Source organism: Mus caroli, unplaced genomic scaffold (assembly GCF_978045245.1).
Source record: "Mus caroli unplaced genomic scaffold, Mus_caroli_1 scaffold_1, whole genome shotgun sequence".
Taxonomy (NCBI): Eukaryota; Metazoa; Chordata; class Mammalia; order Rodentia; family Muridae; genus Mus; species Mus caroli.
Genome location: NW_028227256.1, coordinates 63,411,831 through 63,439,373, shown reverse-complemented (window position 1 = coordinate 63,439,373; position 27,543 = coordinate 63,411,831). Strand labels below are relative to the sequence as shown.

Genomic DNA, 27,543 nt, shown 5'->3' with positions numbered 1-27,543 from the left:
GATAAGTAAATACTTATTTTTATGTTCTTCATTGACATAATTAAACAAATAATTTTGAAAAAGGGAAAACAAAGCTGCTACATGTAAATGAGCATACATCATCTCCTAGGTGATTGACTCCATACAATGATGACAGAGAGACAGCGTGGCCAGTCCAGAAGAATGTGGATGTCTTAGATAGCAGTCTTAGGGTTAAGTTTAGCAAACTGCCTAACACTTCTGTAAAATTCAAATAGGTTCTCAGTGGATTAAGTAAAAACTACTTGTATAAAGTATTTGATAAATGAAATGGAGACATAGGAATGAAAACTAGTACCACCATACTCCTGCTACCAGTATACACACTGCATCATGAAGGTCTTCATGATAACTATGGGGAACATCAATAATAGAACACATATACACACATATATACACACATACACATGCTCACACATACACATGATTGACACACATTCACACACAAATATACACACACCCACACATACACACGATTGATTACACACACACACACACACACACACACACACACACGTATACATACATACATACAAACATGCATTTGGTTACAGAGTCATGTTGTGAGTCACTATTAAACTTAAGAGCTGGTATTTTCCCCCTTTTCTTCCCTTGTATCCTTTGGCAGATTAAGGGACAGTATGATCCTCTAGCTTTTTAAATCACTGAGGTATCAAAATGCATACTCACCTTCTTAAAAATGTTCATGCCCAGATCCGAAGATAGATCTGGAACTGCAGATCTTCGGAGATTGGTCAATGAGACTTTGGAAAAAGCCTCAGGGCTCAGAGATTTTTCTTCTTCATTACACTTCATAGTGAGATCCTTAACAAACAATAAACATAATCACTAGGGACTCAGACCATCCCAATACTTATTTTATTGAGGTGTTATCTTTTAAATGGAGCTATCCCTGTTGTTTTGAGATCTATAAAATTTTAACTTGCATGATCAGACTTCTGGAATCCAGATTCTGCTTTGAAAGACATATTTCATATTAATTTTAACATCTGTTTGCAAATTTTAACACTGATGCTATGTAGCCCTGCATCTAAAATACTACAGGATATATATATATATATATATATATATATATATATATATATATATACATTTTATATGATATAGTTTGATTTTCCCCTTCCCCAAACTCACCCAGATCTTACTAAACTCACTCAGATCTTAATAAACAGAGTTTTTCCAGTTAGTAACTCACTTAAGGAGGTGCTCATGGTGGCAGGACATCTACTACCAAAGCAGTGCTTATCTTTAGAATGTGCAGGAAAACATTTTCAGAGCCAACCCACTCAAGATTAACTACAATCAAATGGCTGAATATCATGCAAGCAAATCACTCCTCTGTATTTTCATAATGTGGTGATGATAAGAAAAATGGGAAGAACATGTGCTTGATTGACATGTAGGTATCATTTGCCAGAACGCAACCTTCATAGGAAGGTTACCAAATCAGGATGCACTCAAATTACTTCTCTCAATAGCCATAATAAATTGGAAGCCTGTATATCAAAAAGTAATATTCCCAATGGTGGCTTTGAGACTCCATTTTGAGTTATGCAAAAAAGTTGAATCACATTCTGTAAAATGCTAATGCCCCATATTTTATGATACTAGTATTTACTAGATTGCATGTCAGAACCCTATTCTAACTGAACCTCTGATTTTCCAGGTGACCCAATTTTCAATGTTTTGGATAAACAAAGAATTATATTAAATTAACATGCACAAAATATACACTTCTGTCAATAGTGACGAGAGAGCTGAAGAGCTGCCAAAGGTTCTACCCATGCAAAAGAAGGGAAGGATAATTGCAAGGGAGCTAGTTACCAACCAAGTTTTAGGCACGGAAACCATAAGAGCTTGAAGCCAGGAAAGAAACAGAAAATGCTGACATTGATAGCCCAAGCAACAATGGACCAGGTTTGCCTTACTTGAGTCTTGTGGGTGTTCACTAGTGAGGGAGCTGCTGCCACCATTGAGCTACTTCTGGGCCTGGGCAGGAGAGGAATATCTGGATCTGGGGTCTTTTCTGGTTTCTCTTCCAGCATGTGTCGCAGCCTTTGTAGATAGTACATCAGAGACCACTGAGTGCCTTCCTCAGACCAGTGGGGCTGGAGAAGGCAGCGGAGAACAGCAACATCGAAGTAGGTGGCATAGCGTGACCTCTGGCATGGTGGTATCACAAGTGAGGCCCTGATCCCAGTGACAGAGAGAAGATGATTACACTGACAGCAGGCCTCCCAAGGGCAGCACAATCCAGCCTAAGTCTCTACATTCCACTTCTTTGTTCATTCACTCATCTCTTGTATGGCTCACTCTACAGACCATCTACCTGGTCTAGTCCATTCTACTTCTGTCTAGCATTTCTTGAGAGTAGACACACTGAAAGTTTTGAAGGATGAGTAGGAAATTAGCAATTTAAAAGTAAAGTTGTCACTGGAAGACAAACTGTTATTTGAAGATAAAGGGAACCACACCCAAAAAGGTATTGATTGAAAAAAGAATCAAGAGTTGGGTGTGAGCATCCTATGTTGGTGGTACAGTTGATGAGAAATTTGGGAAGTGGCCAATGATGATAGGCAGAGACAAAGACACTGATGGGATTCAAGTCATGATGTTTTCTGAGCTATAAGATGTGATGAAAATAAAAGCAGGAATGATGTTTTTCTTATTTACTCTATGGAGCTATTTATGTTCAATGGCGAAAGTATTATGTAAAAGAATGAAAGAAACAGAAACATTCTAAACAAACTAGTCTTATGAAAACAAATCTCTGAAAAATCTTCTTATATAACTATGTATATAGTAACTTAAAAATTCTCAAAGTTCTGGAATGCTGTTTTTTTTCATTTAAATGCATGATATATGCATTAACTAAGGATTAGTTTAATAAAGAATAGTTGTAAAGAATTACTTAGATTAATACATTACGGTAGATATCTTAGGAGCATTAGAGTTGACAATTTTCTCCTTCGAAATTAATATTTGAAATCCCAATGTGCTAGTAATTAGGGGTGGAAACAATTGAACTACAAGTCTTCACTTCTAGGTATAAGGCCCTCTTGGAAAAGGACTTTTGAGTGGTCTCTTGCTGCCTTCCTATCACATGGGGACGTTAGAAGTCATCAGTCTGAATGCAAATGCAGCCATGCTGATGCCATGATCTTGGACATGCAGCCTCCAGGGTTGTCAGCAATACATCTTCCCTGTTTAGAACCCACTTTGACTATGTTACAGCAGCCCAAACTAGGACAGCTATAGGTGCAAAAGTCTTTCTTGTGGAACATGCAGCATAGCACCCTGAGATTCCACCGTACACCAATCAGAATGGCTAAAATCAAAACCTCAGGTGACAGCACATGTTGGAGAGGATGTGGAGGAAGAGGAGCACTCCTCCATTTCGGGTGGGATTGCAAACTGGTACAACCACTCTGGAAATCAATCTGGTGATTCCTCAGAAAATTGGAAATAGTTCTACATGAAGACCCAGTTATACCAGTCCTGGACATATCCAAAAGATGACCCACCACACCACAAGGACAAGTGTTCCACCATGTTCATAGCAGCCTTATTCATAATAGCCAGAAGCTAGAAACAACCCAGATATCCCTCAAAGAATGGATACAGAAAAGGTGGTTCATTTACATAATGAAACATTACTCAGCTATTAAGGATGAGGACATCCTGAGTTTTGCAGGCAAATGGATAGAACTAGAAAATATCATCCTGAGTGATGTAACTCAGACCCAAAAGGACATGCATAGTATGTACTCACTAATAAGTGGATGTTAGCCAAAAAAAAAAAAATGTACAGAATACCCAAGATACAGTCCACAGAACTCAAAAAAGTCAACAAGCTGAAGTGTTCAAATGAGGACGCCTCAGTCCCACTTGGGAGGGAGACAAAACTGATCACAAGTGGGGAGCAAGGGAGGGATCTGGGAGGGAAAGTGAATGGGGGGGGGCAATGGATGAGGGCAGGGGGGAGAGGGGAACCTGATCTGATATCGGGTGAGAGAAAAGGACTAAAGCCCTGAGGGCCATCAGAAAGAATGGAAACAGGCAACCTCGGGAGATAGGAGGTTGGGGGGGCGGGGTCAAGAATCGGGAGGGGAGAGACGCTCAGGACTCAAAGGGAAGGACTCTAGATGAAATGCGCAACAGTAGGAAGACAGAACTTATAGAGCCCACCTTCAGCAGGAAAACAGGGATGGGGTTGCCATCCCGCAGTCACAACTCTGACCCATAATTGTTCCTGTCTGAAAGAATTACAGGGATGGAAATGGAGAGGAACCTGAGGAAATGAAGGTCCAGCGACAAACCCAAAGTGAAATCCAGCTCAAGAGGAGGTCGCAAGGCCTGACACTTACTAAGGCTATGGAGCACTCACAAAAAGGGACCTACTATGACTGCACTCTGAAAGATCCAAGGTGCAGATATTTGCACCCAACCAATGGACAGAAGCAGCTGAGCCCTGTTCCTGAATTAGGGAAGGCTGAAAAGAAGCTGAGGAGAAGGGCAATCCTGTAGGAGGACCAGCAGTCTCAATTAATCTGGACCCCCGAGATCTTTCCAATACTGGACTACGAACCAGCAGCATACACCAGCTGATATGAGGCCCCCAACACACATACAGTAGTGGACTGCTGGGTCTGTGTTCTTTCAGAGATGATGCACCTAACCCTCAAGAGACTGGAGGCCCCACAGAGTTTAAAGTCCAGGCAGGGTTGGGGGTGGGAACATCCACGTGGAGACAGGGACTTCGGGAAGAGGTATGGGATGTGGAACAGTCGGAGGGTGGATGGGGGGGGGGCAAATAAAATACAGAGTGTAAAAAAATTAATTAATTAATTAATTAATTAATTAATTAATTAAAAGAATGTCTGGAAGGAAGTAAATGACTAAATAAAGTCAGGTTTCTGGGAGCTGAAGTCACCTTGGATCTAAACTGGAAGCTTGATCTTCAAGCACCATTTTTCTGAGTTAGGTGATGCAGAAAGGAAGGTTTGACACCCTACCCCACACAAAGAAGTAACTTAAGAAAAGAAAAGAAATGTAGCCACTGGGATATTAGTGTTTGTTCATTGTCTGCCTGCTTGTCTGAAATGGGTCTCCTTATGAAGTGTGGTCTGGCCTTAATCTCTTGATTCTCTTAACACTGCTTCCCAAGTGCCAGGATTATCAGCACGTCCTGGATTGAAGATCCATAACTTACCAGTGGTTTAAAATTAACAATGTGAGACATAGCTTTGCCTACTATTGAGAATAAATATCATGGAGTAGAGATTTGAGTGTTTGGTGGAACATTTGTTCTACTTCACAGTTTCATCAAGAATCACAACACACACATACCCACCCAACACACACACACCACACACACACACACACACACACACACCTGAACATTGTACAAACATTTAAAAAAAAGCCCAGATCATACAATCTGGTACCTTGTTTATTATTATTATATGTACTTCTTTCTCCCTTATCAAAGTTCATGCCACACTGTTCTTCCTATTGTTACCAACATCCTCTACTGTACCAAGTGGCAACTGTCACATGCCTGAAAGTTTTGAATGTCATTGCTGTCTTTAAAAAACTTCTTTTTCAAATTTTATTGTATTTAATGTGTGTATTTATGTGCATGAATGTGGGTGCTTGTACCATTGTGGGTGTGGAGATGAGAAGACAACTTGTGTCCATCAGCTCTCTCCTACTAGGTAGACTAAAGAGATATATTCAGGTTGTCAGTCAAGGATGCAAGTGCACTTAGCTGCTGAGCCATGTCACCAGCCCTTAGTGCTATCCTATAGTTGAATATTCTGAGGAGTTTAACTAGAAAGTAGGAAACTAAATACAAAAAGTCAAGCACTTTGGATGTCACACACTAAACTACTAACTAGGATGGAAATCATATTAAATATACATTCTATAATTCTGAATTTTTCACATACACTAGATGGGGGAACTACAATAGTCTGATCATCAGCTACAAGTCAATTTTAAATCCATCACAGAGTCCTATAGATAACTCTTCTAACTACTCCTCATCAGGCTTACCTATAGACACCATTCAAGTGCTAGCGACCCACACGCCTCACCAAGAGAATCGCACCAACATCCTTCAAATCTCCTGGTTTGTTTTATTCTCCATACTTCAGAACATTCATTCTTAGAATGAAATTGAAAATCTATACAGTGCTGAGCAAAGTCTGTCTAATGTCTAATTAGAATTCCTTTTCTGTATGTTTCATTTTCCTCCTCCCTCTTCTTATTGTTATAGTTGTTTTGTTTTTGAGATAACTTCTCATGTAGTTCAGGATGCCTCCCAACTCACTTAGTAGCTGAGCCTGGACTTGAACTCATGATCTTGCTTCAGTCTCTTGGGTGTTGGGATAACAGGGGAGCTATTCCATGCTATCTATTCTAGCCTTATTTTCTATTTGCATGCCTTGGTGTACAAGCTGTTAGTGTACTGAATTTCAACTAAAATTTATTTATTTATTTATTTATTTATGATAAAGAACCTCTTTTATGCTCTTTTCAAATTATCACTGGATTCTTTATTGCATTCTGAACCTTGGCTGGTTATATCCTGAGCACTAGCTTGAGGGAAAGCAATAACCTTGACTTTCATTTCTATACATTTTCTAAGAGACTTATTTCATTACCTTCCCTTCCTTAAATCCCATTTCTCTTCTTTAAGGAATCATGATCGAACTTATTCCTCTAAACCTATCATTTACACCTAAGTTAACATGAATTCTTTCCCATATTAGATCTACAAAGAGAAGAAAAATAGGAGGCTGACTGGCTACCAGCTGTGTAATTTTAGGTCCCCAAGGCTTCATGACAGACATCTAATTTATACGAGTCAGTGAAAGCCATTATTTTCTTGACTAATCTTCCGTGAGGAAGGCAGATATCAGCAGGTCAGAAAAATTACTCCCACCTTTGAGTAGCTATAGTTATCATAAACTGTCTCCTTCGACATCATACCTTAGAGCTCTCAAATTTTATAGTTTTTAGATTAGGTAATCTCCTAAATTTTCCAAATCCCTGGGACATTGTCCCTATGAAGTTCCAATAGAGCACTGAAGTCCCCAAGGAGCACATGAAAGAGGATGCTAAGAAAACAGACACCAGGGCTTCCCCTAAAATTTCCTAAACTAAAACTTCTGAGGGTCAATCCCAAGAAGTTTTGTCCTAAACAGTATCCTCCAGTATTCCTTAAATCCTTTAATAAATTTGGATTTGTAGAACAGTTGTCCTAGATAAACATGTAAAGGATGATTTCTCCCCTTCTAGGCCAACAGTCAAAACAACTACAAAATGTAAACATCATGACATGGATTCTATATCATGTCCCAGGACACCTGATTCGTGTTTTTCTTTACACACTGAATTTAGTTTACTGAAACTAGTGACTTGTGACTACTACTTCTTCTCCTTCCTCTTCCCCCTCTTCCTCCTTGTCCTCCTTGTCCTCCTCTTTGTCCTCTTCTTTTCTTCTCTTCTTCCTCTTCTTTTTTTTCATCCTCCCTTCTTTTTTTCTTCTTATATCAGAACTTGCCAGTTCATTGATTGTATGATGGGCTGCAGAACAGCAAGACTCCATGGATATAAATAAGTTTGTGACCAAAGACTAAAAATATGTCCCTATCTGGCGTAATCACAGATTCACATTTCAGCTGTTTGATATACAGTAGACTCTATTTGAAACTGAAGGAGGGTAAGGGGAACTTGGGTTGATCTGGGAAACAGGTATGGCTTCTTTGCCACTGGCTGTTTCTTGTTCCCAAGTTTGCCCCCACCTCTATCCCAAGAGATTGCTCCTGGTCCAAAAATATCCAACAGGGAGAAAAGAGACTATCCAAGGGAGAAAATCATTTAGAACCAACCAAGGAGAAGTCTGGAGATGATAGGTCTCTAGGAAGCTATAAGAAAATTAAACCTAGTGACCCTGGGTGAACTCCCACATCTATGACCCCCCTCATCCTCTTAATAGGAGATGTTTACATGTTCTAATAAAGCTTGCCCTTTGTCCCTCTCTGTGACTAGTGTTTTTCTGCTGCATAGTCAATGTGTAACTTCCTCTCACTGCATCGGCTACCTTCAGGATCTATCTGTAACTCTTTGTCTCTCTGGTACCCTGGGGAATCTCTACTACCAGTCTTTATGGTTGCCACTTTTGTGCCTCCTCCTCCTCCTCCTCCTCCTCAGGTCTGTGACTTTTACTTTCATGCCAAGACCTTAGGGATCTCTGCTACTTTGCTGTCCCCTGCCTCCAATCTCAGCTGTTACCTGCTCTTAGTGTTCATAGCCCTCCAGATTTCACCCCACTTTCTTGTCTGAACTGGTCTTCTTCCCCAGAAGTATAATTTGTGTTCCAGCCCTTTGGGAATAATTCACTGGTACCTCAAAATGACCACCCTTCAATGACCCCCTGAGAACAATAACAACAACAACAAACAACAAACAAACAAACAGTGAATTCTGTGGCAAATAATTAGAACCTCACATACCTTTAGTTTTCTTTCAGTTATTATATTATGTAACTTGAAGTGTGAGTTCTACTGGTTGGAATAGTCATTACAAAGTAAAAATGTTAAAGTATTTTATCTAGAACAGCATTATAACTGCAATTAACTGGCCAGTGGAAGTTAAAAGCCATTTTCAGTAAATTAAATCTTGAAAGAATAGGAAAAAAATGAAAATTTCATGACCGGATATGAATATAATTTTACTTATAAATGAAATACATGAATAAATGAAGAAAGGCTCACTTAAGAGAAATTAATGGCATTTATTTACCTAGTGGGCACATGGAGGAGTACTTTTTATTTCTCAATATTTTGAATATTAATGTAGAGTTATAAATATAATTTAATAAATATATTTAAGTATTTCTATAGTTATGTGTACACAATAAGGAATTACGGTGAGAAAAGCCTTTCACAAAGGAAAGACTGCTTTAATCTATTCCCAGACCAAGTACAGTTTTGGGATACCAGGTTATCATTAACGAGCACTAAAAGATGATAGTAGAGCAACTGAAGGCAAGTGACTATTTTGGGAGTAACAGTTTGTGCTAGCAGAGAAGTGTGGGAATCAGTCTTGACCCTCTGCAGCATTTAATGAAGCATGAATTATGTCTATGCATATGGTAATTAAAGATGTAATCTTACATTAATTTTAAAAACTAGCTACTTGTTCACTGATTGCAGTATGCAGCAGAGTAATGCTGAGTTCAGTCAAGGTCAGAGCAAAAGCCACAGTGAACTGGATTGGCTTGATGTAGGTAGACAGCTTCCGTTGCTAGGATATTTGCACAGCTTTGTTATTAAGGCTCTTTCTTCAAGTCCAATAAACACAAGAACTCCTCCAATGGAGATACATTGACACAAGCATTTGCTAAGCGGTTTAACTTGTGCATAATTTCCATGGTAACCAGCCACTGTCTCTAGGCAGAGAGAAGACAACTCATTTTTTTCAAAGTGCTACTGATTCAAGTCTAATTCACATAATGTGGTTGTTTTGTGCTATGGGAATATGTGTGTGTTTATATTAAGAAATACATATAGATTGACAGATTCCATATAGTGGGCTGGTAGATGATAGAGAGATGGCTTGAGTATAATAATGTCAGAAAATATCCTTTCACAAATAATAATATGGGACATTTTAGCTAGCTTTGTTTTTGTTTTTTGTTTTTTGTTTTTTTTTGGTTTTTGTTTTTTTTTGGTTTTTTTTTTTGTTTGTTTGTTTGTTTTTTTTGGTTTTTTGAGACAGGGCTTTTCTGTGTAGCCCTGGCTGTCCTGGAACTCGCTTTGTAGACCAGGCTGGCCTCGAACTCAGAAATCCGCCTGCCTCTGTCTCCCAAGTACTGGGATTACAGGCATCTGCCACCACTGCCCAGTGAACTTTATTTTCTGCTTATACCATTATAATCTCTAATGGTCAAGAAAACTATGCAAGAAATAAAATATGGATATTTTACAGCCTCAAGATTTTACTTGCATACTGGTTATGATGACTTTTTAAATGTATCTGGCATCAGCTTATACATCAAACAAATAGACTACTTCTTAGATTAAATCAAATTAAGCACGTTGGAATAAAAAATGAAACTTGTGGAAGAGGTATATTCAACAACTGACGAAAAATTAATAATAAAATTGTAGTGTACAAAATGATAGTGATATTATTATCAATACTGTTTGTTGTAGCTGGCCTATATGATAGTTCCCAATGTTCTCTGCCTCCTGGTATTTACACCATAGTGTAGGATAATCCCATACTCTACCATGGTTGGATTTTGTAATACACAATAGAAGGGACACTCTGTGACTTTCAGTGTGCTGAATAAGAACACTGAACATATATATTAGTGCGCTCTCTCTCTCTCTCTCTCTCTCTCTCTCTCTCTCTCTCTCTCTCTCGTATAATTTGGAGAGAAGCCAGTCTTCATGTCATGTGTGGCCTTAAAGAGATACCTCAAAGGTGAGGAACTGAGGCTAACCAAAACAGATTTCAGTACAAGATAAAAACTTAAACTTGGAGAATAGTTGTAGAACCTTGAAATAGGAATGGCCCTTAAAAAGAAATGAGGAATGTGATTTTTTTTAAATATAAATTTTCTATGCAGTTTGTACAAAGAACTTCTGAACTTTGAGGAAACTGTTGATGGGCTTCACAGAGAGTAAAAAGATGCTGCCAGAACTGGGGGATGAAGACTTCTGCCATGTAGTAGCAGAACTAAGTTTGCATTGGTATGGAAGTAACACAAATGTGCACAACAAACTAGGTGACCTAATGAAAGAGATGTCCTAATAAGGTCTAAAATACACCTTCTGATTTCTTTTTGTTGGTTATAGTAAATCAAAAGATGAGATAGAAATTTAAAAAAAATATTAAAGATTTATAATATGAGACATGATAATATAAGAATTTCCCAGCTTTTACAGAGAACTGAAATTAAGCAATAGCTGGAGGCACAAATAAAATCCAGGGAACTACTGAATAAACAGAGTCTACATCAAACCAAGGGTGAAGATATAGAGTCACTCATTAAGACTTCAAAATGATCTAAGTCATATTTCAGAATACTATTGAATCTGACAAAGGCCATACTATTGAATCTTGACAATGTGCTTCAAATATATGTGTATATATATATTTATAATATACAAGTATATTATATACATTTATATAATGTTATACATTTATTTATACATATATTTGCATATGCACATATACATATACACATATAATAGTCTAATATCCTCATACTGTTATCTATTATATAATATGATATATATGGTACCCACTATTTAATTTTATATTATCTATTATATAATCTCATAGTTTCTTATATGACATTATAAGAAAATTACATGATTATCCTTTCACAGAAGCCTAAGACAGGGATGGGATATTCAAATGTGGATTATGTCTATTTCACTGAATCCTAATAAGATCCATACTGAACCTACAAAAACTTAAAAGGCATTATATCGTCAAAAGCACTTCTGGAGACATTAAAAATTGAAAGTAGGCTCTCAAACCCCATTCCCTAAATGTTAGTTGCAGGAAATAAGCTGTGAACATGTGCTACCTTTCTTGCAAGGAGAAAATTGATCTTGAGGATCTAACTAGCTCATAAGGAGAAGCCAGTTGCTACAGCCAGGAGTGGGCTACATTCTTTCAGAGAGCCTCCCACACGTGCAGCTCAGCATCAGAACTACTAGGAGCCTGTGCGTCCCACCTCATCCTTTTCAGTAGCCATGTACACAGCAGGCATGCCTTGCGCATAGTTTACCACACGTGGTTTCATGTCATTTATCTCTTTAGTTCATGAGCAGTTGGAAGAGGCATAATTCCAACATGCAGTGAATGAAAAGACCATGCATACACCACTAGACACAGCTGCAGAAATCTAAATAGGGAAATAGTAAGGATTTGAATTAAATAACAATGAGAAAGGATGTTAGAATGGAAGGTCGAATGTACATGATTTGAATTGGGGTGTACCTCAGGTATTTTGGCTTGTTGTTCTAAAGAGCTAGATTATAAATCTAGACCTTAACTGAGATGCACCTTTAGAAATTTTAAGATATCTGGGTACGTGGTTGGGCCACCTACTGAAATTGAAACCAATGAATGAATGCATATGTATTAAGCCTATGAACATAAAGACTCCAATGCTTTTCTACATGGCCTTTTGTTTTCAATAAGTCTGAGAAAGAATTCAAAAGTAAATATATCTATATAATCTGGTTTAGGAACATGTCTAGATAAATCATTTAAAAACTATCAAATGAAAAGGCGAGTGAAATACTAGAAGGAGATACCTGTGAATCATTTTTGATAAGATATTTGTATGCAGAATATGTTTAAAAATTCTTAAAAGTGAACATTTATATACTTCCATTAAAATGTGGGGAGAGTTTGAATAGCCCTTTAATAAAAGAGTATTTCTGAATAGCTCATAAGCATATGAAAGTCATTAGGGGAAAGGAAATGAAAGCCACAGTAGGAATCCACTAGGATGACTATAATAAAAACAGAAAACAGTAAAAAAAAAAGTTCCTGAAGATACAGACATATATAGATATAGATATAGATATAGATATAGATATAGATATAGATATAGATATAGATATAGATATAGATATAGATAGATAGATATATTGCTGGGGGAGTGTAAAATAGTTCCACCGTTTCAGAAAATAAAGTTAGTTCGTTTCAAATTTGGGCATAAATTTGCTCCACAATTCAGCAATTCTTCTCATGGCTGTCCACCATGAATGAATGGAAGCCTATATCCATAAAAGATTTAAGTGAAAAAGAGTGTCACAGCAATGTTATTCATAATATACAAAACATGGCAACAAACTATCTATCTAATGATGAGTAAAAAATGTTGATGCATTTATACAAGCTAAGGATATTCAGCAACAAAGGGCAATAAGCCATTGATGAGTGCAATGTCGTAAATAAAAAATCCTTGAAAACATTACACTAAATCAAAGAAGGCAGATGTGAGATACAAACTGAGCCATCCCATTTATACACAGCACTGAGAAAGGCAAACCAAAGCAGAAACCATATCAGAGACTTTCTGAAGTCTGTGTGGGAGTGGAGTTAACCACATGTGTGAATGATGGAAATGTTCTAAAATGGATTTTGGTGACAGTTGCACAACTTGGCAAATGTATCAAGAAATGATTAAAATATTAACTTTAACAGGTTTGACTTTACAGCATAGAAATTTTAACTCAATAAAAGGATATTTAAAACGTTAACTTAAAGTACTATCACCCAAACAATCCTTTCACTGGAAAATAGAAACACACAGGTTGTCTTATGAGTTATGGCTCATTAGGTGAAGGGCATTCCTTGTGAATCTGGGTTGCCCATAACTCCACTAGGGACTTAGAAGAGGTAGACTAGTTTGGTTCTTGTAGAAAGTATTTGAAGGCAAATTTGATACGTTCACAAAATAGCAGAGTAGAGTTGGAAGGTTTAAGGAGTAGACTTGATAATTTCAAAGCGTTTTAGCAACACCCATTTCAACACAGGGATTTACTGATGAAAAGTACCCTTATCCACTACAGCAGAGCCTTAATCATGGCTGCAGTATAATCTTCTTATAATATCATTGGGATTTCTGCACTTGGATATTTAAGTCGGGCATTGCATTAAATCTGACATGTCTTGCTACCTCTAACCTAATTTGCTAAAATGAGGAAATGAGGGGCATTCATAACATGTATTTGGAAATAACAATTTATATCTTGGCTAGAACTATATACATAGGAAGAACATACACCCACATTTTAAAGAATAAAGACTGTAAAAGAAACTAGAACCCAACCTACTTTTTGGTAACTGGGATACATTTCATTTTCTATCTATCTTTCCAGTGAAGTACCTTGAATTTGATGGGCCTCTTTCCTGGGACGTTTGGGAGGACAGGCTTCCATCGAAGGAGTTTCCCTGATGGCAGCCTGAGATGGTGGCCTTAGATGAGATGGAATCCGACTGCAGGGCTTCACTGACCACCTGAAGTCCCTTTTGGAGGTGAGACAGTAGATTAGTCCCTTTCCCTGCTTACCTCCTTCATGCACAGAGTGATATATATTGAAGGTTCTCTCTGAAGCATAAGGAAGACTTAGAGATTTGCCTTTGTCTAAAAGGCAATGGAAATAGATTTATGGAAAGCACCAGTCTCATTCCTAGCATTAGGTTTCAGTATTTTGTTTTTGTTTCATCTTGCCCTTCATTGTTTTCCTCTTCATCTCTATGGCTAGCATGTACACTTGTGAACCCCGCAGTTCAGGAAAGCCATACCAGCACCAACTGGGACAACACAGGGGTGTGGGGCTCAGCCTATTGCCAGCTTAGCAGGAAGCAATCTGAGAATGGAAGTTTTCCCATCATTCATCAAAAAACTGGGCATAACACAATTTTCAGTTGTCTGCAGGGACCTTTATCTGGTGTGTAAGCATACACTCAATGATTCATTTTATTGAGTAACTTATTTTAATTCCATTTGGCTGACACATGCAATTTTGCTCAGGTAATGGGAGGCTGTTTTATAGATTAACTTCTTATGTACAAAGACCCTCAAGCATTTGCCAAAGCAACTTAGCTCTTATGTGTTTTATCTTCACACACAAAATAAGACAAAATCAATTTGCACTTCATAGAAAGACAAATATGGCTAGAAATCTCCTGAAACAAGCCTTCAGAAGCTTAACAAAGAGTCATTTAGCATTAGTATTCTTCATGTGTTTGTGGTGACTGGGAAAATGGAAAACAAGTTAGAAGTCTGAGGGTGTGTCTTAGTCATTTAGGACACTTGCCTAGCATGTGGGAACAATCACCTTAGCTCCAGCCCAGCATCACTAAAACAAAAAAAACAAAAATCTGATGAACGGAAATCTTCAAATCAAGAACTGACAGTGTAAAGACAGAAATGTGTATATTAGAAAAGCATATTGAATCGGACTATAATGCAAACTATGATCAGCCCAATCACTAATTCTAAGAATAGTAAAGGAGGGCTGGGGAGATTCATCAGTCAGTAAAGTCTTTGCCTTGTCAGCATGATGACCTGAGTTCAATCCCCAGAAGGAACCCCTGGACAGTCACTTCAGATTGCCAGGGGAAACAGAGAGAGGATCTGGAGCTTGCAGGCCAGCCTGATGAGCTTCAGGTCAATGTGAGATCCCGTCTCAGAAAAGAAGCAAAATGTTGATGTTTTGTCTTTGTTTTTTCTTTTTTATTGGATATTTTTTTCTATGAGAGTGTTTCTCTACCCACCCACCTACTCCCACCTCCCCACCCTCTATTCCCTTACACTGGGCACCTATCGAGCCTTCTTAGGACCAAGGACTTCTCCTCCCATTGATGTATGACAAGGCCATCCTCTGCTACATATGCAGCTGGAGCCATGTGTATTCCTTTATTGATGGCTTAGTCCCTGGGAGCTCTGGGGGTTCTGGTTGGTTGATATTGTTGTTCTTCCTATGGGGTTACAAACCTCTTCAACTCCTCTAGTCCTTTCTCTAACTCCTCTACTGGGGACCCCACGCTCAGTCCAATGGCCGGCTTCAAGAATCCTCTATATTTGTAAGGCTCTGGTAGGGCCTCTCAGGAGACAGCCGCATCAGGCTCCTTTCAGCATGCACTTCTTGGAATCCACAATACCGTCTGGGTTTGGTAACTATATATGGGATGAATCCCCAGGTGGGACAGTCTCTGGATGTCCTTTCCTTTGGTCTCTGCTCTACACTTTATTTCCATATTTGCTGCCATGAGTATTTTGTTCTCCTTCTAAGGACTGAAGCACCCACCCTTTGGTCTTCCTTCTTCTTGAGCTTCATGTGGTCTGTGAGTTGTATCTTGAGTATTTGGGTCTTTTGGGCTAATATCCATTTATCAGTGAGTGCATACTATGTGTGCTCTTTTGCTATTGGGTTACCTCACACAGGATGTTTTCTACTTCCATCCATTTGCCTAAGAATTTAATGAATTCATCATTTTTAATAAATGAGTAATACTCCATTGTATAAATGTACCACATTTTCTGTATCCATTCCTCTGTTGAAGGACATCTGGATTCTTTCTAGCTCCTGGCTGTTATAAATAATGCTGCTATGAACATAGTAGAGCATGTGTCTTTATTACATGTTGGAGCATCTTATGGGTATATGTCCAGGAGTGGTATAGCTGGGTCTTCAGGTAGTGAGTACTATGTCCAATTTTCTGAGGAACCGCCAAACTGATTTCCACAGTGGTTGTACCAGTTTGCAATCCCAGCAGCAATGGTGGAGTGTTCCTCTTTCTCCCTTGCCAACATCTGCTGTCACCTGAGTTTTTTAGCCATTCTGACTGGTGTGAGGTGGAATCTCAGGACTGTTTTGATTTGCATTTTCCTGACGACTAAGAATGTTGACTTTAGGGGCTTCTTGGCCTTTCAATATTCCTCATTTGAGAATTCTTTGTTTAGCTCTGTACCCTATTTGTAATACAGTTATTTGATTCTCTGGAGTCTAACTTCTTGAGTTCTTTGTGTATATTGGATATTAGAATGGGTTGATTTGCATTTTTCTACATGCTGTCAGCCAGGTGAACCAGCACAATTTGTTAAAAATGCTATCTTCCCCCCCCCACCACCACCACTGGATGGTTTTAGCTCCTTTGTCAAATATCAAGTGACCATATGTGTGTGGGTTCATTTCTGGATCTTCAATTCTATTTCATTGATCTTCCTGCCTGTCTCTCTACCAATACTATGCAGTTTTTATCAATATTGCTCTGTAATACAGCTTGAGGTCAGGTATGGTGATTGCCCCAGAACTTCTTTTATTGTTGAGAATAGTTTTCGATATCCTGGGTTTTTGTTATTCCAAATGAATTTGCAAATTGTTCTTTCTAACTCTATGAAGAATTCTGTTGTGATTTTGATGGGAATTGCATTGAATCTGTAGATTGCTTTTGGCAAGAAGGCCATTTTTACTATATTAATTCTGCCAACCCATGATCATGGGAGATCTTTCCATCTTTTGAGAGCTTCGATTTCTTTCTTCAGAGACTTGAAGTTCTTGTCATACAGATCTTTCACTTGCTTGGTTAGAGTCTCACCAATGTGTGCAATATTATTTGTGACTATTGTGAAGGGTGTCATTTCCCTAATTTCTTTCTCAGCCTGTTTATCCTTTGAGTAGAGGAAGGCTACTGATTTGTTCGAGTTAATTTTATATCCAGCCACTTTTGCTGAAGTTGTTTTTCAGTATTAGGAGTTTTCTGGTGGAATTTTTGGAGTCACTTATGTATAGTATCATATTATCTGCAAATAGTGATATTTTGACTTCTTCCTTTCCAATTTGTATCCCTTTGACTTTCTTTTGTTGTCTAATTGTTCTAGCTAGAACTTCAAGTACTATATTGAATAGGTAGGGAGAAAGTGGGCAGCCTTGTCTCATCCCTGATTTTAGTGGGATTACTTCAAGTTTCTCTCCATTTAGTTTGATGTTCGGCTACTGGTTTGCTGTATATTGCATTTACTGTGTTTAGGAATGGGCCTTGAATTCCTGATCTTTCCAATACTTTTAACATGAAGAGATGCTGAATTTTGTCAAATGCTTTTTCAGCATCTAATGAGATGCCCATGTGGGTTTTTTTTCTTTGAGTTTGTTTATGTAGTGGATAACGTTGATGAATTTCCATATATTGAACTATCCCTGCATCCCTGAGATGAAGCCTTCTTGGTTGTAGTGAATGATTATTTTGATGTGTTCTTGAATTCAGTTGGCAAGAATTTTATTGAGTATTTTTGCATCAATATTCATATGGGAGATTGCCCTGAAATTCTTTTTTGTTTGTTTGTTTTTTGTGTGGTTTATGTATAAGCGTAACATTTTGTCTTTTACTGTGTAGTGTAATGCTAAGTGCAGCCCCCAAGACCAGAAGTCTGCATGTAGCTGCTGTAACCCTGCCCTCAAGTTAATTCTGATTGGTGAATAAAGATGCCAACAGAAAATAGATGGGCAGACGAGACATAGGTGGGGTTTAGGTTTTGTGGGCTTTTTGGGTGGGGGGCTGGGGGAAGGTGGACCATGAAGAGGAAGGTGCAGGAGAGGAGGAAGGAGAAGACACCAAGGTAAGGATCAAGAGAGCATAGCTCTGAGGGCTGCCCAATAGGAGTTAAGAGTGGGCCAGATAGAACATAGTAAGTAATAACTCAGGTTAGTAATAGGAAAGTAGATTCTAATAGCATGAAGGGTAGGCAGCTGCCCAGATCTTGTATTGTTCAAGATTCATTGTAAATATAAAGGCTGAGTATGTCTTTCACCTGGTAACTCAATGATCAAGGCAGGGTAGAAGCTTTGGGGTGGGATTTAAATATCTTCTACAGCAAAAAATGGAGGAGGAGGAAGAGGAGGGAGAAGAGGAGAAAAACCAGAAAATAGCACCAGAGGAATAACAATTGAGGTTGTTTTCTCATACACGCACACATCGAGAAATTTTTGAAATTAATTTTAGTAATGTATTATAATTCTAAACTCATTTCAACATATGAATGATATAAAAATCATTGATGTTTCCTTTTTCATGCAATATGTTCAAAATGGTGTACATGTTTAACACTCTCAATTCACTATAGCCACACTTCAAAGGATTCATTTCCACATGTGCCTAAGAGCTACATCAAAGACCCTAGCTTGGAGGGTGGAGTGGAAGATCATGCTATTCCTGAGAGTAAAATGTCAGAAAGAGAACCCAACTTTAACAGAAGGCATCAAGTTTTTACTTTGCACAGATTAAATGGACATTGAAGGGAGATCAAACGACATTTTATTTGATGCTAGACGAATGACAGCTGATACTGTTTTTTTTTTTCAGCTAATACTTTTTGTTACATTCTAGCCATCCAGATAAAGCCCTATTTTCTATAAACTGTTTGTTGAGATAAAATACTCATACTCTGTTTTGTTTCAACACATAGACTATTGGAAGATGCTTAAAATTAAATTTTTGGACTTGACTGACAGAAGACATCAGACTGAGCAAAGCTGCATGTTCAGGATGGAGGAGAGAGATGTTAGCTATGAGTCTAATGGGACGTCTGAGCCCTTACAATGTACTATTCAAAGAGTCCCCTCTTCTCATAAGCATGACAAACTAACCTCCCCTTGCTGCCTTGTGTCTTGATTGGGTGATTCACAGGTCTGACTCTGACTGTTGATTGGAGAGCTTCTTTTGGCTACAAAGATGATAGAAAAAAAATCATCACAGATTTTATAAGATTGTAAGTTCATTTTATTCACATGCTGTCATCATTTTCAAGTTTCAGACGATATTGCCCCCTTGAAAGAAAACATCAAACATCAAATCTTGTGTGATGCAACTGAAATCAAATAACCAGCAAGCATCTCTCATTTTGCAATTTATATATTCATTTCTTTATTCTGACTAACGAGGTTGAAGTTTAGGAGTTGGTAATAGTAAAAATAAGACAGGCATGGGCTACCCAACCCTTACTGTATACCAAGGCCTGTCCTAACTAGTTGAAATATGTTAAGTATTTTAATCTTTTTGGTTACTCTACTCTATTGATGATTCATTATGCTGATTAATGGATGAAAAACTCAGGCAAGAGGAAGTTTAACTTGACATGTATAGGAAGGTTCCAAACCAGATTTTATGGCATCAGCATCTGTGTTTCCAGCAGGAGGTAAGACATGGTGAGACATGTATGGTAAGACTCAAGTACTACATCTTGGTTTTGGCTTAGAAACATTGGGTAACTGTGATAGCAGTGTTTGTTATGACTTGGTACTGAAATCTAGTCATGTGGTCTAGGTCCTGTCTGAATTCTCTTCAGATACTGGGTACCATTTCAAGTCCCAGGCATCAGGTACAGGAAAATCAAATCAACAACAAGTGTCTTCCAGAAGCCAAAGGAAAGTGAATAATGAATCCAGGGAGGTTTACAGTTTCTTAGAAATCTTGAAAATGTGTTAAATGACTGTCTATGTATTAATCAAAATGGGAGAGACAGGGCTAGGATTGTAAATTGGTGGTAGAAAACTTGCTAAACATGTAAGTGAGTCTAGGGTCAAGGTTCAGGAGTCAGACCTTTAGCTGTGAAGGGCTGTTTCATTTGTATAGGAAAACTACAGCAAAATTAAAATTTTTAATTTTCAAAAAAATTAAAAATAAGATTTCTTTAACTTCTCTCAAAGGTATGAGACTTTACCAACACTTGGTTATACCTGTTCATATTTTATTCTCAGCTTTACTTCTATTACTTTTAGTTTTTTAAAATGTAATCTTACATTCATCCTCCGTTCTGTCTCCAGTTTGAATCCATATTAATTTATCTCATCCCAAACATAGAATCTAAAGCTAGGTTTCATCTAAATGTAGAATTCACAGCTCTAGCACCTTTACTCATTTAGTAACTTGATATTTAAAACTGCAATAACATTCTTTAATCTATCTTTCAAAAGTTAGTGATGTATGCATATACATATCTATATATATAATAACATTCATGTACTTTTTATTTTGTAAAAGTTTTCTTTGAACAACTCTATTTGTTACAGTAAGAATCTTTGCAAATGCATGACTAATAAGGAATTTGACAGTTACAATAATTCCTTAACATATCAGGTACTTGGAAAGTTATGTTCTAGTGGAAAAAGAACAGAAGAATGTGTTTATAGTCTTTTCTCCACTTACAGAGTCCTTTTATACACTTAACCCTTCACTGTCTGTGTTCAAAACTTACAAACTAAAAAAAAAAAATCTCCACAGATGCATATATATAATATGCACATATATATGCATATATGTATATAAAATTATAGCTTCTATGTTTTCTTAGATTTTCCATGTAATTTATTTATTTTTGACTTTTATTATTGACATAAAAAGTAGGATGGACAGACTAGAATAGAATTTATTAAGCATTTACTCCCAAACAAGTATCTTATGTCCTTTCACACTTACATTTATTAGGAAGCCAGGTAAAGTGGCACAGCATCTCTATTTTATATTAATAGAATTATATATTTTGGAATTAAGCTACATATATATCAAAAGATGAACTTAGAGTGAATGGTGAACCTATTGTATACTTATAAATTTATCATGCTGGACTCTTTCTACAATCCACTCAACCAGAGGACTAGCTCACTACAGAAGTCCAATTCCTCAAGTAAAATGCTTTGATGGTAATAAAACATTATGAAGAGATCTCTAAAGAAAATCTACTTCTTCGATTATACCCATGATTCAATATTAATGGCAATAATAGTGATCTCTTACTGTATAACAGGTATTTTTCTAGCTGATACATACATACATACATACATATACACACATATGTAATTTATTCTTCACAACATTTCTATAAACACTATTAATATTTTAATTCCTAGTTTTCAGATGAGGAAACAAACGCACAAGATAGGTAAATGACTTACCCAACGTCACATGACTCAAACATATGTGTCTCATGTTATCTGGGCCACCCAGGCAACTTTCCAGAGAGAACTGCTTCTCATTATCCTCTTAAAGGCAAGCCATTCTACCACAATCCCTACCATGAGGGAGCGGACCAAGGCTGACCCCTCTGTACTGGAGACACGAACCTGTAATGATGTTCCTTATGGGTTTTACCAGCGCAGTAAAGCCGGAGACTTCAGGCTGTCTGTGCTCCCACATAGGCTGCCATATAACCAACCCACTGGCCAGTCGGAAGGTGAGATCAGATTCCTGGGGAGAGTGAAGATCTGTGTTCAGTAACTGGTTTGTGTCAAGAGACTAGTCATTTTCTACAGACCATTTTCAGAAGGAATTTCTCTGACAAACACCCCGTGAGTGTTTCTAGGCAAACAATGATCCTGTTATTAGTACAATTGGGATGGAAATTACAGTGACCTGCTTTATGGAAAATGAGAGATTAATCAAATGTAGCTTTGGAAAAAGCCTGGAACACACAAACCATTGTTTTGGTTGCAGTGAGGGAGATCTGTTTATTTCCATAGTCTTGGCAGCTCCCTTAATGCTTGGATACAGTGCTGTTCCTCTTAATTATGTAATTGTACTTATTCTTCCCTCAGAAGGCAATATCCTCACAGCCTGGCTACTTCAACCTCCTAGTCTTCAGTGCTTCTCTCTTTCTTGTATTTCACAGAATCAGGTAAATATATTTTGACTCTTTATAGTGAGTGATATTGTAATGTTCTCTTAAAAATCCTTAATGCTTCAAGGCCAGGGCTAGTTGACAAATCCCCTTTCCTGCCTACCTCAGCATGGTCATAGCACTTCACACAGATGGGGAACTGTGTGCACAAAGATACTCAATAAATGTGTTAAATTCGGCAGGTTTTATGCACATGCATGTCCCGTTTACTTGTAATTGAAAGCTTCTTCCAGAAACACATTCTATGCTTCATTATTGTATCCTATTGAGAGGCTTCAGTATTTGAGAATGCAGCCTCATATGGAAGAGGTCCAAACAAATTATAAGATCACATCTTAAGCATCTGAAATTATTAAATAAAAAAGTGAACATGGAAGCAGGGAATGTGAACACGGATGAGTGAACACATCTGAAACCCAGGAATTCATTTAAGACAGAGAGTAACATGCAACCCTAACTTGTGTTGTCGCAACCATTTTAGAAGTTTTAAAACTCAGAGGAGGCACAAATCCCACTTCACTCTTCTACTGAGAGCTATTAAATTAGCAACCCTGTGAGATTCTTTAAAGCTCTCCAAGGACCCTGTTATGCAACCATGGCTGGAAACCACTGTACTAGAAGATACCAACTAAGAGGAACGGGAAAGATAGAAGAATAAAATTGATTCAACAAATGATGAATCAAATTCACTGAATAACAAGAAACCTTTAGGAAGGGTGTTGACAAAATTTCCAGATGAAGGGCTGAGGAGATGGCTTAGTGGTTAAAAGCACTTGCTGCTCCTTCAGAGGACTGAGGTTCAGTCTCCAGCACCTTCACCAGGCAGCTTACAACCAGCCTGAAAACCTAGTTCCAAGGTTTGTGATACCCTCTCTTGGTTTCCAAGGGCACTCTGTATGTATGTGCATCTATATGCATACATATAAAATAAACAAATATCTTTTAAAATTCCCATAAAAACACATCATTAGAGACTTTGTGTCCACATTCCATTCCTGCTGTGTTACATAACAAATAATCTGACCAAAATCAATTTAAGAGAGGAGGAAAAGGTTATCTGGCTTACAAATCCAGGTTGCAGCCCATGATTGAGGAAGAGTCAGAGAAGGAACTGGAAGGAGCTGTCCACATCATATCCACAGTCAAGATCAGAGAGAATAAACACATCCTTGCTTGCTTTCCCCTACATAATTCAGGATGCCCTTCCTAGAATATGGTGCTGCCCATGATACGCTGGGTCTTCCTTCATCACTGAACCATCAGAACAGTTCCCTGACAGACGCATAAGCCAACTTGCTCCAGACAATTCTTCAGTGGAGGCTTTTCCCTTAGAGGCCTTTAGATTGCAGAAAGCTGACATTTAAAACTAATCAGCACACTTGCTCTTCTACAAAGCTAAAGACTAGGTTATGGGCTCTTGAACAACAGATTCCTTTGAATGCCATCTAGGAGGGTGGAAGAGACTCATGAGACTCCAGAGACAAACAAAACATAGTATTTCTGGGAAAGTAGAAACTTACAAAATTTTCAAAAGGTCCCCCTCTACCTTGATAGAAGCTATAAACAGAAGCTAGGGGGAGAAAACTATAAGCCAGAGCAGCTAAGGAGTTTCTCTTCTAACCTGTCTGTCCATGCACACGTTAAACAGAGAGCACCAGACACGCAGCTTTCCTGAATCATCACTCATGTTGGGATGGATTTTTTAGTAATGAAGTTGCTTTTGAGTCAATCTTGTGCCTGTAAGTAACCCCTCACCCACACTCCTGCTAGTAACCCTAATAAAAGCTCATTGGCACACCAAGTTTGACTTTGGTACACTTGTTACTTTGATCTATCCCTAGTTCTTTTTCTGGGATAAGTAGACTTGTGTGTTATATCTCCTCAAGGGGAAAAATCCATAGTGAAGAATCTTAGATTCATTAGCAACATAACCACACATGTATCCACAGAGAAAAAAATCTTGAGTCCCCTGTAGAAGTATGGCAGCTTACAAAGTACTTACTGAAATTCATTCCATATTTAATTTCAAATATTTCTAGAGTATGAATTATGAACCTGGTACTATTTTAGCTTCCTGTGTGTATCAGGGAATAAAGCATACAGAAGCCCTTGCTCATGGTACACAGGAGAAAAGTAGATAGACAGATATAGCAGGCAAGTTGCTGACTTTCTAAAACAGGCTGTCAGAGAGAAAAGAAGAAGTTGAGTTCAGAGTAAATACCTAAATGACATTATTGAGTTTCCACATAGGTATCACAAGGAGAAGTATGAGATTGATCACTGATGCAAAGTTCCTAAGTTTACTTCATGTGTCAAGAATCAAAATAATGAACTACCAACACCTCTCCTGGGCATATATCCAGAAGATGTTCCAACTGGTAAGAAGGACACATGCTCCACTATGTTCATAGCAGTCCTATTTATAATAGCCAGAAGCTGGAAAGAACCCATATGTCTCTCAACTTAAACAGTGGAGTACTACTCAGCTATTAAAAACAATGAATTTATGAAATTCCTAGGCAAATGGATGGATCTGGAGGGTATCAGCCTGAGTGAGGTAACCCAATCACAAAAGAACTCACATGATATGCACTCACTGATAAGTGGATATTAGCCCAGAAACTTAGAATACCCAAGATACAATTTGAAAAACACATGAAACTCAAGATGAAGAAAGACCAAAGTGTGGACACTGTACCCCCTCTTAGAATTGGGAACAAAACACCCATGGAAGGAGTTACAGAGACAAAGTTTGGAGCTGAGACAAAAGGATGGACCATCCAGAGACTGCCCTACCCAGGGATCCATCCCATAATCATCCACCAAACACAGACACTATTGCATACGTCAGCAAGATTTTGCTGAAAGGACCCTGATATATCTGTCTCTTGTGAGGTTATGCCAGTGCCTGGCAAACACAGAAGTGGATGCTCACAGTAAGCTATTGGAGGGAACACAAGGGCCCCAATTGAGGAGCTAGAGAAAGTACCCAAGGTGATAAAGAGGTCTGCAACCCTATAGGTGGAACAACAATAGGAACTCACCAGTACCCCAGAGCTCATGTCTCTAGCTGCATATGTAGCAGAAGATGGCCTAGTCGGCCATCATTGGGAAGAGAGGCCCCTTGGTCTAGCAAACTTTATATGTCCCAGTACAGGGAAATGCCAGGGCCAAGAAGTGGGAGTGGGTGGATAGGGCAGCAGGGTTGGGGGAGGTTATAGGGGACCTTTCGGATAGCATTTGAAATGTAAATGACGAAAATAGCTAATAAAAATTGAAAAAAGGAAAAAAAATGAACTACATGCCTAGAATAAAGAGACTGAGAGAAGAATGGAAAAACAAACAACTGAGAAAGCCATCAAGCATGAGAGAAGTGTCAACTAATAGGACAGAGGCTTCAGCAGGACCTGGAGAAGAGAGGAAGCACCAGAATGTTTACGTCACAGAGGATATATGCATAGTAAGTTCAATCAAGTCATTAAGAATAATCTGAAAGGGGAAGTTCTGAAGTAAGAGACAATTTATAGGGCCATTGCTATCACTTATATGAGACATGATTAGATTGGAATGTTAGCAGAGAGAAAAATTATAATTCTGAGTGCATTTTGGAGACACAGTAACAGAACTTACTAAGTGATTGGTAATAGAATATGAGAAATGAGGGCAACTGGGACTTTGGGTTCTGCCATTTATAAAGATGAGCTGAATGAAATGGAGGTGGTGAGATTTTGAAAGCAGGGCTGCTGTGGTTGAGCTACCACTTGGCATTACATAACAGATACTTAAGAGAGCAACTAGAAGGCCAGGCGTGGTGGTGCACACCTTTAATCCCAGCACTCAGGAGGCAGAGGCAGGCAGAATTATGAGTTCGAGGCCAGCCTGGTCTCCAAAGTGAGTTCCAGGACAGTCAGGGCTATACAGAGAAACCCTGTCTCGAAAACAAAACAAAACAAACAAACAAAAACAACACCACCAAAAAAGAGACTGAGAGAAACTAGAAAGGTCTGATCGCTGCTGTCCCTTGAAATGGATGGTAGACACAGCATCTAGCACAAAGAGAATCAGCATTAAATAAAGTCTTCCAGATGTATCTTCAGAAATACAATGAGTCAAACCTGGGTTGACCCAGTTTTAATGATGCCTAAGTTCCAAATAGCATCCTTTTTCATATTTCTTATACATAATCTGAACATGAACAAAATCCTAGTGGGAGCCACAATAATGGCCCACAACTGCAGTCAGGCCTAGCCGGCTAAGAAGTAAAGGCAAGAAAATGAGAATTTCAAGGTCATGCATGGTTACCTAGGCAATCAAAGCCAGTTTCTTTTACTTACAGCATGAGTCTCAAAACGCCCAAATTATAACACTAGTAGGAATGAGGAAGGGAAGAGGATGAGGTGGGAGGAGAACGCAACTTAAAGATTCTAGTGGAAATGGCACCAGGAAATACTCAAGTCTTTTGCTAAAATCCTAATCTTTAACATCCAACATCTGTGTGTGACACCCAGCCTTCAGCAGACAGGTACTGCCACCATGTTGTTGTATTTGTTACATACTCAACTAAATAAATTGATAATTTCTGAAGATAAGCTAGACCTTCCTCTGAGGACTTCCTCCTGAACACCCATGTGTTTCCATGGGTTAAGTGGATGTATTTCTATTCCAAATCACTCTTCATTTTTTAATACCTGCCATACTTGTATCTTCCTCTTATGTTAGTGGGCTACTTTCAAAATATCTTAAATTGTTGGAATGCAAAGACCCTGCCACCTTAGTCTCCCTCTCCCAGGTGTTTCATGTGTGCTATGAATGCACACACACAACCAGAAACTTGGTTTCTGGAGAAAACTTTTAAAATATCATTTAAATAGTGGAGGAGAAGGAAAATTTAGGGGTTCCTGCGAGTGGAAAACAGATGATTAAACATGGACAGAATCTGACTCTCCAAATTTTGAGTGTTTTTTTTTTTTTGTCTATTCCACTGAGATCTCATTCCTGTGATATTATTAAGCACTTGTATTAAGTCAGCAAGTAGCATTTTTTAAAAAAAATTATACTGCTGGGTGGTGGTGGCACATGCTTTTAATCCCAGCACTTGGGAGGCAGAGGCAGGTGGATTTCTGAGTTCGAGGCCAGCCTGGTCTACAAAGTAAGTTCCAGGACAGCCAGGGCTATACAGAGAAACCCTGCCTCGAAAAACCAAATTAAATTAAATTAAATTAAATTAAAATTGTACTTTACACATGGGTTTTGTTCAAATGCATTTGAAGCCTTGTAATTGG

General features: G+C 38.3%; 1 protein-coding gene across 11 annotated transcripts in view; it reads right to left on the bottom strand.

The window, feature by feature from the left end:
* Positions 1 to 27,543, bottom strand: part of Unc80 (unc-80 subunit of NALCN channel complex) — a 207,538-nt gene that overhangs the window by 170,166 nt on the left and 9,829 nt on the right. For all 11 annotated transcript variants that reach the window (XM_029478005.2, XM_029478013.2, XM_029478006.2 and 8 more), the window contains exons 5-9: positions 21,708 to 21,831; positions 19,236 to 19,312; positions 13,973 to 14,112; positions 1,968 to 2,229; positions 709 to 843 (exon numbers count right to left, since the gene is read on the bottom strand). In XM_029478005.2, the coding sequence (XP_029333865.1) occupies positions 709 to 843; positions 1,968 to 2,229; positions 13,973 to 14,112; positions 19,236 to 19,312; positions 21,708 to 21,831 (738 nt within the window). The remainder of the gene's footprint in view (positions 1 to 708; positions 844 to 1,967; positions 2,230 to 13,972; positions 14,113 to 19,235; positions 19,313 to 21,707; positions 21,832 to 27,543) is intronic.